The 14,621-nt window shown below is 45.2% G+C and overlaps 1 protein-coding gene across 1 annotated transcript in view; it reads left to right on the top strand.

Moving 5' to 3' along the window:
- LOC123507319 (potassium voltage-gated channel protein eag-like) overlaps positions 1-11,522 on the top strand; it is a 157,939-nt gene extending 146,417 nt beyond the window's left edge. Inside the window, 7 exon segments of the mRNA XM_045260079.1 lie at positions 1,864-2,005; positions 2,751-2,802; positions 2,805-2,837; positions 3,407-3,522; positions 5,509-5,640; positions 6,503-6,700; positions 6,811-11,522. Of these exon segments, the coding sequence (XP_045116014.1) occupies positions 1,864-2,005; positions 2,751-2,802; positions 2,805-2,837; positions 3,407-3,522; positions 5,509-5,640; positions 6,503-6,700; positions 6,811-7,314 (1,177 nt within the window). The 3' untranslated portion in view covers positions 7,315-11,522.
- Positions 11,523-14,621: the final 3,099 nt, after the last annotated feature.

Here is a 14,621-nt window from a genome sequence, read left to right on the forward strand (position 1 = left end):
GTTCCAGGACAGGTAGAGAACAAGAGGTCATAACAACTCACCAATAAATAAATAGATGTAATATTTTTCTAATGTGATGAGTAAATGAGCTGTCAATATCACACCTCAATAGTAATTAGCAGTGAAATAAGAGACAGTTAATTAGTCACCAGAACAGGTAGAGATAATACGAACACGTAACTAAACAAAGAAGTACAGCATTTTTTTTTTTCAACGTGTGGCTAAGCTCTCAGTAAACACAAGACTAAACAAACAAGTACAGCATTTTTTTTTACGTGTGGCTAAGCTCTCAGTAAACAAAACACTAAACAAACAAGTATAGCATTTTTTTTTTTTACGTGTGGCTAAGCTCTCAGTAAACACAAGACTAAACAAACAAGTACAGCATTTTTTTTTACGTGTGGCTAAGCTCTCAGTAAACACAAGCATCACTGAATACCAAACGATGCATGAAATAAACGAAAACTAGCATGGAATTGAATCGTAAACACTTTTATATGGACAATGCAAGAAATAAACCAAAAATTCGTATGAAGTGAAATCCCAAACATCTTTAAATGAACTCTTATATGAAGGATGCATGAAATAAACCAAAGATCGTATATATCGTTATCCTAAATACTCTTAAATGAATTCTTAAAGTGATCCTAAACACTCTTAAAGTTATCTTAAACACTCTTAAATGAAATCTTGTATGAAGGATGCAGGAAATATAAAGCAAAATCCTACACACTCTTACATGAACACTCTTAAATAAACTCTATGAACAATGCAAGAAATAAAACCAAAATTCGTGTATAAATTTGACCCCTAAACACTTTGACATGGTCTCAACGTAAACGAATGAAATAAAACACAAATAAACAATTCTCCGTTTTAATCTTTTTTTTTTCATTAGCTAGATAAATACTCCTTGTTCGTTAGTTCGTTTGTTTATCATTCCGTGTCATTATCTCCCTTTCGCTAACCGTACAGAGAGTAGGAAGAGAGAGAGAGAGAGAGAGAGAGAGAGAGAGAGAGAGAGAGAAAGAGGGGGTAGCCGTCTCATTTTCTCATAAACAGAAGGAATACTGGCGGATCAATTAATGAAGGAAATAATTGAAGCAGTTAATATCCCCATCCTTGTCCTTATTCCTCTCCTCCTCCTCCTCCTCCTCCTCCTCCTCCTCCTCCTCCTCCTCCTCTTCTTCTTTATCCTCATTCTTCAGTATTTTCTTATTCTTCTCTTTCTCTCCTCCTGCTCCTCCTCTTTCTTCTTATTTCTTTTCCTAATCGTAATCCCAATCCTCCTCCTCCTCCTCCTCCTCCTCCTCCTCCTCCTCCTCCTCCTCCTCCTCCCTCCTTCTCTTCCTCCTCCTCCTCCTGTAAACATCATTCTACTGCTCCTTTTTTTTACTTTATCACGTTTTCTTTTCTCTAATAAACGCAGCGAGAATTGCATTTTTATTACTAGTTCTGAACTAATTAATGCCTCCTCCTCCTCCTTCTCCTCCTCCTCCTCCTCCTCTAAGTCTGCCAGTCGCTTCATTCTTCTTGTAATTCCAGATTCTTAAAGTAAGTTTTTTTTTTTATTTTATTCCCTTTTTTCCAAATTCTACTTTGTGTACATTGCCTTTTGATTTTAGTGGCATGACTGGGACGTGTGTGTGTGTGTGTGTGTGTGTGTGTGTGTGTGTGTGTGTGTGTGTGTGTGTGTGTGTGTGTGTGTGTGTGTGTGTGTGAAAGTGAGAGACAGTAACCATCACACACAAGAACAAATACACAAAGTTATAACAAAACCAGAAAGAACAACAAAACTAACACACACACACACACACACACACAATGAACGGCAGTGGCAGAAGCTTCTCTCTCTCCAAACAGATTTCGTCGTGACAAGGGCGGTGGTTCAGGCACCCCAAACAGCGCCTCGAGTGACGTGGTGGGCGGGAACGGTCGTGACGTGGAGAGAGGGTCCGGGGAGAGGTCTGATACTGATGTGGTGGGGACAACTGATGCACTGAAGGTAAGAGTAAGAGGGAGAGTCAGAAGGAGAAAGAGAGTGTAGGTTTGTGTTGTGTTGTGTGTGTATGTGTGAGGAGAGATGGAAAGTAAGTGTTGGTCTGTGTGTGTGTGTGTGTGTGTGTGTGTGTGTGTGTGTGTGTGTGTGTGTGTGTGTGTGTGTGTGAGAGAGAGAGAGAGAGAGAGAGAGAGTGTGTGTGAGAGAGAGAGAGAGAGAGAGAGAGAGAGAGAGAGAGAGAGAGAGAGAGAGAGAGAGAGAGAGAGAGAGAGAGAGAGAGAGAGAGAGAGAGAGAGAGAGAGAGAGAGAGAGAGAGAGAGAGAGAGAGAGAGAGAGAGAGAGAGAGAGAGACAGACAGACAGACAGACAGACAGACAGACAGACAGACAGACAGACAGACAGACAGAAAGACAGAAAGATAGAAAGACAGACAGACAGGCAGACAGACAGACAGAAATACAGACAGGCAAACAGACAGAAAGACAGACAGACAGACAGACAAGAATAGATAAACACACACAGACAAACAGAGAGAATGAATGAATGAGACAAACTATTAACCAACACAATGATAATAACAACATTAATAGTGATAAAAACAACAATAACATGATTAGTAAGTGATGATGGTGATAAAAAGACAAAAATAATGGTGGTGATGATGGTGGTGATGATGGTGGTGGTGATGGTGGTGATGATGGTGGTGATGATGGTGGTGATGGTGGTGGTGATGGTGTTGGTGGTCTTCCAGGTGGTGAAGATGCCCCCAGCTCGAATGAACAACATCTGTGAGACTAACGGGCCGAGAAATGGAAGAATATATTTGGTCGCAACGAAGGTATTGTAGTAGTAGTAGTAGTAGTAGTAGTAGTAGTAGTAGTAGTAGTAGTAGTAGTTTCTAGACAGGTTTGTATATTCTTTTCATAACCTATTTTAAAACTGACAATTTTTTTCCTTTTTCTCCTTTTTAAGTCTATTGTTGCCTTTAGCCAGAACCTAACATAAGAAAATACAGCAATGCACGTCAGACAATCAGCAAATCAATCCAGTCAATCAATCAGCAACAAGAATCATAACAACAGAAGCAGCATTAACAAAAACACCACTACAAACATTTTAACCCATTCATTACTGGGACACATTTTTACCTTGAATTTTGAGTGTGATTAGACCATTTTATTGATATTAAGAAAGCTCTATGGAGGTCAGAAGATTAGTAGCTACAGTCTTCACTATTCTAATCCCCTATATGAGTTTCTGAAGCTGTAAAAAATCACCAAACAGTAACCAGAATGAATATAGAAACGCGTCATGGTACTGAAGGGGTTAATATATTGAAGTACACATAAGTTTAGACCACACCTCACCTCACTTCTCACCACACGTCACCACATGTCACTCCTGCAGGCGGCGGCGGAGGAGAGGACGAAGGCTCTACCACGGATGATTGCAATAAGAAGAATCTCATGCAAGACGGTGTTCTGAGAGGACTCAACACCAAACACAACACTAATCTATCCAAGGTAATGAATGTTTGGTCTAATTCTCTCTAACTCTCTCTCTCTCTCTAATTCTCCTCTTTTTCTATTGTTTTTCATATTTCTGACAGGGATAAAGTGACAAAATTCTGGATATAATCTTTTCTTTCTCTGACTTTTTTTCTCTCTCTTTTCTCTAATCCTTTCTCACATTACTCTTCTTTTTCTTTCTTTTCATATTTTCTTATTTTTTCATATTCTTAACAGGGATAAAGTAACAAAATTCTGGATATAACCTTTTCTTTCTTTTTTTTTTTTTTTCTCTAATCCTTTCTCACATAACTCTTCTTTTCTTTCACTTTTCATTTATTTTTTTCTTATACTTTTCTCCCTCTATTCCTTTCTTTCGCTAACCCTTTCTCTCACTGCTCTTTTTTTTATCGTTTTTCATAACTTCTCATTTACAAACGTTCATTTAATCTTCTTTTTAACACTGATCTAAGGTAACAAAACTTTTACTCTTACTTTTCTCTAACTCTTTCTCTCTCTCTCTAACTTTCCCTCTCAGTATCTCTTCTTTCTCTTATCGTTTTTCATACTTCTTTAGAATGTACTTTAATTTTTCTTTCTATCTTCCTTTTTTCTTTTTATTCCATCTTATTCTTTCTTTCTTCTTCCCTTCTACCTTTTTTCTTCATATCCTATTTACAACCGTGTCATTCTTCTGTTAATTTTCTTTTTTTTTTTCTCTCCTTATCTTTTCCTCTTTTCCTTTCTTCATTCCCCGGTTATTGTTTTAAAGCCTAAGAGTAGTCGATTCCTTAGTTATGTAGAGATACTAACAAAATGTGGTTTCCAGACCTAATGAATTACCGTGTCTAAGCTCAAAGCATTAAGGAACAGATTCTGAAACACTTCTACGCCACGTCACTAAATTGGAAAGACTCTATTTGAAGTGACTCGGGGTTTTTAAGAATGTTTTTATGGTTCTAGTGACAGATTAACATGATTTCTATATGATGAACAGCAAAAACACTATTGAGAACCGGGCTAATCACCTCTGTGGCCTTTGAAAACAGTGATGGTAAAGCTACATGGGATTTGCAAGGGTGTTTTTTACGGTTCTAGTGACAGATTTACATGATTTCTACATTATTAACAGTAGATACACTCTTGAGAACCCGATTAATGACTTCTGTAGTCTTTGAAAAAACCTATGGTGAAGTTACACGTGGTTTTCAAGGGCGTTTTTATGGTTCTAGTGACAGATTAACACAATTTCTATATAATGAATAGCAGAAACGCTCTTGAGAACCTACCTAGTAATTTCTGTAGCCTTTGAAAACAGTCGTGGTGAGAGAGCAAAGTGTTTCAGAATACCAACCTAAACTAACAGTATCGCGTTACTAATATGTGAAACCTCGAGCCGCCGCCCCACACACCCAGGGCCGTCACTCCCCCGTCACTCTCCCGTCACCTCCCTTAGTCTCACCCCGTCACATTAGGGTCAGTCCTGCACGATGCGTTAGCGGGTAGACCAGCAGAAGAGCGTGTCGTGAAGGGCTGTAGATGTCACGGTAGGCTGAGCGTCTAAATATGGAACTGGAGGAAGGAAGAAAGGAAGGAAGGAAGGAAGGAAGGAAGGAAGGAAGGAAACTTCGACTTCTCTACGGATATACAACACTGAACACCTTCCTTACGTTCCATTACTGGCAAAAGACAAATATAATGTAGTAATTAACCTGGAACTCAACGTACAGGTGAACAATTCCATCGTTTACCTGCAGCTTTGCAATTACACAACAGAAAGCCTCCTTGTCGTTTTAATAATGAGCCAAGGAAAAAGACAAGGTACGAGTAATGACCAGGTAGAAATAGACAGGTGAGGTGTTCGATTCTTTTAATAGAACATGAAGTTTACCTGCCGCTCTGAAAACAACAAGTAAAGGTGACCGGCCAAAACACTCAGGTGTCCTCCCGTCCCTTTCCTGGCGCCCCTGATCTGACTGGCCCTCACTCCCTGTCCCTCAGACCCTGGGCGTCACCCCCAAGAGGGCCAACACCTCCTCCTCCTCCACCACCACCCCCAGCACAGGCACCGCTAACAACAACAACCACAACAACAACAACAACAACAACAGTTCCAAGACCGTAGTTAAGAAGGTAACGAAGATAACATGACGTCCCTTATTTTTTCCCTTTACCGCCCTCCCCTCGCACGTTAGCGTCTGTTAGTCTCCCCTTAGGCTCCTCCATTAGCGTCTCCCCACCCTCCTAAAGCCTGCCCCTGTAGTGACGCTGTGTGACGCGTGCTGTAGTGGCGCCGCTTAATCTGCTGTTTGCTAGTCATGTAGTTGTCTCATTGGTGTTCGTGTTACCTCAATCTCCCCCACTCCCTCTCTCTCCCTCTCCCTGGTTGTCTGACTCGCTTCTGTCACGAATCGTCGATATGCTTCGCCTTCGTTAGGTTGCGCCTCTCGTTCCCTTTCACACTCCTATCGCATCGTCTGCTCGCTGTTCACACTAACTTGACTGACTAGCCACGTCTCTTATCCAGTCTCTGAAATCTAAGCAAAAATCGTATATAAAAATGGTAGGGTTTGTCTGTACCTTTCCCAAACTTTCTTTCCAAGCATCCATCATTGGGTTAAAATGCTGAGGTTTGGGTTTTTTTCTGCTTGGTTAGTGTGAACAGCCAGCAGCTCCTCCCCCACACATGTCCTGGCGCCTCCCCGCGGCTCCACACATTGCTTGGTGTTGTGTTGCTCTAAAGCCTCAGTTCCCGTGTCGTGTATAAACCATGGTTCTCTTACGTGTGTCTCAGTGTTTGGTGTACATGTGCATTCCAGTGAGTGACGCCGCAAGGCTGTCAAACACACTACGACACGACACTCCACATCCACACGTCTTGACCGCTTGGATATGCAGTCTTGAGGCGTCCACCCATCACACACACACACACACACACACACACACACACACACACACACACACACAGCCACCCCTAATCGTCCTCCCCCCGCAGGACACGCTTGGCCTGGAGGGCAGCACCAAATTCAAGCTGAACAAGCTGGACTCGCTGGACTCAGGCGTGGGCCGTGACCACAAAAACAAGCTGCAGGACAACGACTCAGGCAACGTCACGGACTACCTGGCGCCCGTCACGCCCGGAGTCACGCCCGCTGACTGCCAGCAGATCATCGCCAGCCTCATGGACTTCAAGGTGAGCAGGTTAAGGGGAATGCCAGGGCAGGGGTATGGTGGTGGTAGTGGTGCAGCATGGGTTTTGAGTGTGGAGGGGGGGGTGCAGCACTGACGCGTCTCCTCCCTCAGGTGGACCTCAAGCTGGAGATGCAGCGCATGAACCAGAAGCTGACCAAGCTGGAGGACAACATGAACGACGTGATGGCGCGCATGAACACCGTGCAGCGCTCAGCCTCGCAGCCCGTCAGCGTGCGGCCCCCTGGTGACGACCACGCTGGGCGGGTGGCGGCACGGAGGGAGCGGGAGCGGGAGCGAGAGCGAGAGCGAGAGCGTGAGCGTGAGCGGACCACCACCGTCACCGCCGCTGATGGATCAGGGGACGCGGGCGAGGACGCCAAGCAAAGCATGCCGAAGGTGACGGCCAGCGAGGAGCCCCGCAAACCCAAACGGCGCGACAAGAGCCGCACGAAGAGCGCCGCCGCCACACCGCGCAGCTCCCCCACGGACTCCAACTCCCCCACGGACTCCATGGTGCGCGGCATGCTGGAGGACGAGATCCTGGAGCAGGCGTCCTCGCCGCGCGGCGAGCAGCCCCCGCCCCCCACCAAGTCCCGCTCGAGGGAGTACCTCTGAGACGCCAGTACAAGCCCGCACGGGCCCCGGGCCTGCACGGGTACGGCAGCACAAGTGACCCGCCACGGCCGGCCTCGCCCGCCGCGCCACCGCGCACGATGACGCAACACCTTTTTGCTACCAGATAATACTCCTGACTGATTTGCTGTTGCTAAGTATTTTACAGATGAAGAGAGTTAGGCGGGGACCAAGGTGGGAGCTGCAGCACGGCGGCCGCCCCTGGGCCCCGCCTGCCGCTGCCTCCCGCCCCCCAGCCCACCCGCTCACCCCGGGGCTGCCTGGGGCTCCCTGGGGCTGCCTCGCCGAGCCGCTGGCCTCGCTCAGAAGCGGCGACGCGCGCCTTCGTGTCCAGGACGAGACTCTGCCCCGTAGCGGCCACGCAGGACACGCCCCTCGCCCCGTGCCTCGAGAACACAAGGGCCCGCCGAGCAGGACGGGCGGCGGCGTGGAGCACGGCAGCTGGTGGCGGGGCCCGGCCGGCGCCCCGGCAATACTCCCCACGCCCCTCCCCCGGCCCGGCCAGGCGGAAGGGAGCGGAAACAGTCTCAGCATTTACACATAAGTACCGTCCCGTTTGTTTTGTACATAACAAAACAGTGTTTCGTCAAGGAACTCAAGAGCGGCGTCGCTCGGCCGAGGTGTGTTGAGTTTCGTCGCAAACTAATGTATATTATTTGACTTTTGTGCTACAGTGGAAGTTTTCAATATTTATATTTCTTGTGCTGATTGTTACTGTTCCAACTGATCTGTGATAACACGTCTGTGTAGATACAAGAGCGTGACGCGGTGTGGCGCCAACCCCCCTCCCCTCACCCCCTCACTCCCAACGTTACGCCCCCTCCTCCTCCACCCCTCCCCTGCTCCCCCCCTCCTCTCTCACCTCTTCTCGGCTTCACTATAATCAACTATAGCAGCCGCCTCAGCAGTGACCCCGTGACCTCCAGCGACCTGCGCCTCCTGGCCTGACCTCACCTCACCCCTCGCCGTGTGACCTTGTGTGGACGGAGGCGAGCTGGACCCTTCACCCTTCACCCCTCACCCCTCAATCCTTCCTTCACTTTCCTTCCCTAATCTATCGTCACAACACACTGCATCCTCCTCCTCCTCCTCCTCCTCCTCCTCCTCCTCCTCCTCCTCCTCCTCCTCCTCCTCCTCCTCCTCCTCCTCCTCCTCCTCCTCCTTGGGCCACAGCAGGATAATACTCGTAACCCCTCGAAGCTTCCGTGAGCCTTCCTTCGTACCCTCGTCCTGACCCTCGTCCTCACAACTGCTGCTTCTTTCGGCACGCTAACGTTACGGTGTTCTCGCGGCGTGTCGTGTCTCAATACTAGACTTCCTGCGTATATAAGAGCTTGTTCCGCATCTCCGTGACGTGTGTGCGTGAGTGAGTGAGTGATTGCGTGAGTGGGTGAGTAAGTGTCGGTTTTTTTAGTATACGGTGAAATGTAGTGAGTGAAGAGTTGAAATGGTGGGTAAAAGCGGTTTTATTCAGTATACGGTGATGATATATAGTGAGTTAGTGAGTTACGAGTGAGTGAGTGAGTGAGTAAGGAGGTTTATGAGTGACTGGGTTATCAAAAGCGTAATTTTAATGGTGACGAAGTGAAAGACGAGGAAACCTATGATAAACTTAGCACCCAAAATGGCCACATGTTCCCCGATCCCCCCCTCACCCCGAACACACACCTGTACACACCTTCACCTGTCCACCTTCCTCTCCTCACCTAATCTGTCCTGTCGTAGCCATCCGCTTTGCTCCACACACTCCACAACAGAAGCATTCCTCTTGTGTACGGAACATTCCAAGCTGAGAGTGTTTAGCGTGTCACTCCACCTCTCCACTCCACCTTCCCGCTCACACTCCACACACAGACACATACACACATACACACACACACTCCTTGGCTGTTTCACCGTCCAGCACTGTTCTCTTCACCAAATGGCTGTTCTCCCCCTTCAAGAACACTTAACTAAAGGCTCCGCGGGTGTTCTTCTTCACGTTCTCTCAGCTTATTGCCGACAGCTGGAATACGAGTGTTGCTATTGATGGTGTTTTTAATCGAGTTTACTTTCCCCCCTGTGTGTTCCGTCACAGCATATCGTCCCTTCGTGGGCTGCTTCTGCGCCGCCTCCTGTCTCCTTCAGATCACCCAGCTCCTCCTTCGTGTCCTTCCTTCATGTCTTTCTTCCGTGTCCTTCCCTCATCATGTCCGCATTCTCAAACGTTTCGGTGTCTTAACCTCGACTGCTTTCAATGCCTTCTAGTGAGTTCCGATGTTTCCAAGGGTGTTGTTTATGTCTCCAGGGAGCCGAACAAAGGTTTGGCACCAGTGGGGAACACAACACCTATGAGAGACGGTACAGTCACCTCTGTGGGCTTTGAAAACAGTATGAGTGAGTCGGAAGAGTTTTAGAATGAAGGGCTTCGTCTCCACGTCCTTCCACACTCCCAGAATTCCAGCGCGGGACGCCGAATTCTGTAGCTTTGTCTCTTGTGTCTCCCTCTTCGCCTTCTTCAGTAGACAGGACCCGGAAGCTTAGCGACGCCCCTGCAGAAGACCACGCGCCCATGTGGTTCCCCTCCCTCGCTCCCTGGCACCCGGTTCTCCACTGCCACGCTAAACACAGACCTTGGGGAAACGGACGATCAAAATTTCTGTTCTCAATGCTTCTCTCTGACCCCGTAGCCTCCTTGGTAGCGGCCGCTTTGTGTTCTCCGACAGCGTAGTGTAGTAGTAGTTGCTAGGATGATTCTGTCCCTTCCTCACGCCATGCTACCTGTCTCTCTGTCTCTTTGTCTCTCTCGGTTTCGGTCTCGCATATACCAGGGTCTTCAGTCTTGTCTTTTCTTCGTCTCTAGTCTTAATTTTCCTTCGTCTTCTGTTTTCTTGATGTCTTCTTCTACTTCCCTCTTTCTCTCCTCGTGTTTTCATTGGTAATCTTTTTTAAATAGCCATCGAGTCAGTCACGTGTGCAATAAACCAACTAAGAGAAACCAAACACGAAGAAAACGAGAGAAACAACTTGAAATTCCAACGAGAAACAAAACTCGGCGACTCACACTAAAGAAAACGAGGGTCGTGTTGCGGGTAAGACTCAAACATTTTTTCTATTTACCACGAGACGATTCCCCTTCAGCCTGCAAGCACGCGGGGGCCGTTCCAACTCGCCATTCATTGTGTCGTTGGTGCATTGTCATTGTATAAACCATTATTCATGTGATGCATTGTAGCTTTGTGCTGTGTGACCTTCGTCGGGGCCTGCTGGAGGAGGAACTACCCCGCCTGGTGGTTCCTCATGATGGTTTCCTGCTGGTTTGCTTCCTTGGTGATTCCTCTTACCCTGGACTCATTCTTCGCTATTTCTCTTATTCTAGTTACGTTTTCTTGCTTCCTTTCTGCTTCTTTCTCCCTATTTCTGTAGTTTTCCTTCTTTCCTTCTTTCTATATCTTGTTTTGGTGACTTCTTTCTTCTTCTCCTTTCGTTCTTCCATACACACTCATATCTTTCTTAATTGTTCCCATTTCTCTTATTCCAGTTACGTTTTCTTGCTTCCTTTCTGCTTCTTTTTCCCTATTTCTTAATTTTCCTTCTCTCCTTCCTTGTTTTCTTCTCGTGACTTTTACGAGCATATCTTCCTTCCCTCCTTCCTTCCTTTCTTCCTTCCATACACACTCGAATCTTCCTTCATTTTTCTCCATTTGTGTTCAGTTCAAGATTATCTCTCCTATATTTCTGTCTCTGTTTTTCTTTTTTTTTTCCTTTTCACTGCGATTTGTTCTTTCTTTCATTCCTTTTCTCTTGCTGGTGGCTTTCCTCGGCACTTCACTTACTTAATTTCTTTCCAGTTCAAGATTATTTCCCCGTTCTTTCTGTGTTTTATTCTTTTCACTGATTTGTTCTTTCTTTCCTTCCTTTCCTATCTTCTTTCCTCTTGTTGTGGCTTTCTTCATCACTTTACGTAATTAATTTCTTTCTTTCACTCTTAATTCTCTATTTTTCTTCCGATATACATTTGTTTTTCCATCCTCAATTTTCTCACAACTATTAATCTTCGTTTCTTCCCAAAATCTAATAGTTTTCTTCCCTAGTGGCTTTCCTCCTTCTTCCTTCTTCTTCCACCTAATCTCTCTTCTATCAGCCTTTATTCTTCTCTTCCCTCTTTATCTTTTCCTTTCTTAATTACATGTTTTTATCTATTTCTCTAACTCCTTCTTTCGTTCTTTCCAGTCATATTTTTCTTCATTGTCTATCTTTTCATTTATTTTATCCTTTCTTTCTCATATTCCATCTTTGTCTCTCCTTTCCTTCCCTTTTCCTTTTCTTAATGCATCTTTTTCTACTTTCCTCTACTGACACTCTCCTTTCCTCCTTCCCTCTTTTCTTCTTCCTTCACTTCCTGATATCCTTCACCTCTTCTTTCCCCAGGGTAATCCTTCCTTCCCAAACGTGGCTCTTATCCTTCAAAGGTCCTCGAAATGGCTAACACACACGCACACGCACACACACACACACACACACACACACACACACACACACACACACACATAAAGTCGCTGTAAAATATTGGTGGCAGCGGTGGGATAGACACATATATATATATACACACACACACACACACACACACACACACACACACACACACACACACACAGAGAGAGAGAGAGAGAGAGAGAGAGAGAGTCGCTGTAATATATATTGGTGGCAGCGGTGGGATAGACACAAACACACACACACACACACACACACACACACACACACACACACACACACACACACACACACACACAACCTACAGCAAAAAATAGGGACCATGGTGCATAGGTAGGAGTCACTAACTGGGTGAGAAACCCCCTGGGAGGACCTCTGAATACCCCCAAGGCACAATACTCAGGGGATTTTTCTCTCCTCCCCTCCCTCCCCTTCCCTCCCTCCGTCAGATAAGGTTGCACAACTGTTCTAAGCTTGCGAAGGTCACTGACATTGTATCATAAAGTGGCATAATTCAAAATATTCCCATAATCATGTATCTTTATGCAATAACAAATAAATTACGGATCTGACTTCAATACAACGCTTTCCATACAGTTTGTTTTTTGAGTGTGTGGGATGGGCGCTCTTTCACTCCCGTCCCGTCCCCGCATACAACCTAGATCTCCTTCATTATACAAAATATAATGTATATACAGCACTGTACAAATATTACATCTTTCAGGTAATAAAGTTTTAATTTCATTCTTACCCTGACCTTTCTCTGTTCTATTTCCTGGCATTTATACACGCGTGGTGACGCTGATGGAGCTCTGAAGGTACAAAAGATATAGAAGTACCTAATAACATCTCTGAACTACAACAAGAGTAAAGGTTAAATATACTTTTAAAGGTCTCAGATACTCTCTCAATAACTAAATAGGTCAAAACATGAACGATTCAATACAGAAAATTAATCAACATTTTTCTACCAAAGCCATAAATCATAAACCTTTGAAAGTCACGCACCAACAACTCCATTAAAGGTTAAATCTCTGAAATGGCTCAAATAGACACTTACTAACTAAACACATCAAACAGGAACGAATAAAAACACACAAAAAAACTAATCAACATTATTCTATCATGCCCAAATATCTTAAATCTTTGAAAATAACGTATCACCAACTCCACTAAGCGTTATACACTCAGAAATGGCTCAAATACACCCTCAATGACTAAACACGTCAAATAAGGACGAATCAACACGAAAATAAACTAGCATCTCATTTTTCTTAACCTAGACCAAACCATAAGGCTCTAAAAATCACAAAGAAATCTGGGAATGACGTGCAATGAAGCCTATACTTTACTGTGGTTACCCTGAGAACACTGACACGTGGGGAAAGAGAACAAAAAAGCGTAAAACATCAGTGGCATCATATACACGCCTTTAGGAACATCTACTCTCATAAGCACTTCCCAAAATTTAGAGAAATTGACACAAACCCTAGAAATATTGACTCAAGGGGATTTAACGTGAGGAAAGAGAAGATCAAAACAACTGTAGCACCAAATACACGCCTTAAGGAACGTTTACTCTCATTACTTCCTACCAAAACCTTAAAGAAATCAACACACACCTCAGAAATATTGACTCAAGGGAAATAACGTGGGGGAAAGAGAAAATCAAAACAACTGTGGCACCGTATACACGCCTTAAGGAAAGTTTACTCTCATTACTTCCTCCCAAAAACCATAGAAAATCAGCACAAACACTAGAAATATTGACTCAAGCGGAAATACCATCAAAACACACTCAAAACACCACCAAAACTCGCTCCATTGAAGACATCATTACTTATTTTCAAGTCCCCGAGGCCACAGTCGAGGTGAATTAAAGTGTGATGCTTCGAGAGTAAATAATAAACCTCTTCATCTTGATTTTTGCCTCTGAAAATGTTAGATGACTGAGAAGGAAGTGGGAAGGAATGTCAGGAGGAGAAGGAAGAGGAGCAAGATCAAGCAGAAAGGCACATCTACTATATCAGTCCACACATCACTCACAAGCCACACAGAGTCCCTTCTCAGCTCCCTCTATTCTTCCTCCTCCTCTAAGGGACACAGCTTGACAATAAGAAGCCCTAAAAGATCCCAGCACCCTAGAAACACGTGCAACACTTCCAGGAAACCCCAAGGAAGGCTCTGGTGGATATGAACAAGGCAGTGGCGCCATACCTCCCCGTCGGTCGCTGTCTGAGGGTGGCGCTGACGAAGGTACGAGTTTTGAGTCAGCGTAGGTGCAGTGATGGGGTATGTTAGTGATATATAGGCCTGTATTCTAAAACGCTTTGCTCCCTCACCATCACTGCTTTCCAAAGGCTCCAGTTGAAGATACTCGTGTTTTGAGAGTTTTTCTATGGTTCTGGTGATAGGTCGGCAAGATTTCTCGTTTGTTAAAAGGAGAAACTGTATTAAAAACCCCGCTAGTTGTCTCTGTGGCCTTGGAAAGTTGTCGTAGTGAGAGGAGGTGTTTCTGTATACGGGATAATGCTCTAGTGATAAGTGAAACGTGTGCATATGATTAGGTTACGAATTAAATATTAAGGGAAGATGCAAGAAGCCATAATTGTGACTCTCTCTCTCTCTCTCTCCTCACAGTGGCCGCCCTATGTGGATGGCTGGAACCCCGACTATACCGGCTGGTGTATTGAAATGTTTGACGTGATACTGGAGAGCCTAAACATCTGGTGTGTGTGTGTGTGTGTGTGTGTGTGTGTGTGTGTGTGTGTGTGTGTGTGTGTGTGTGTGTGTGTGTGTGTGTGTGTGTGTGTCTG

This window comes from Portunus trituberculatus, chromosome 22 (genome assembly GCF_017591435.1).
Source record: "Portunus trituberculatus isolate SZX2019 chromosome 22, ASM1759143v1, whole genome shotgun sequence".
NCBI lineage: Eukaryota > Metazoa > Arthropoda > Malacostraca > Decapoda > Portunidae > Portunus > Portunus trituberculatus.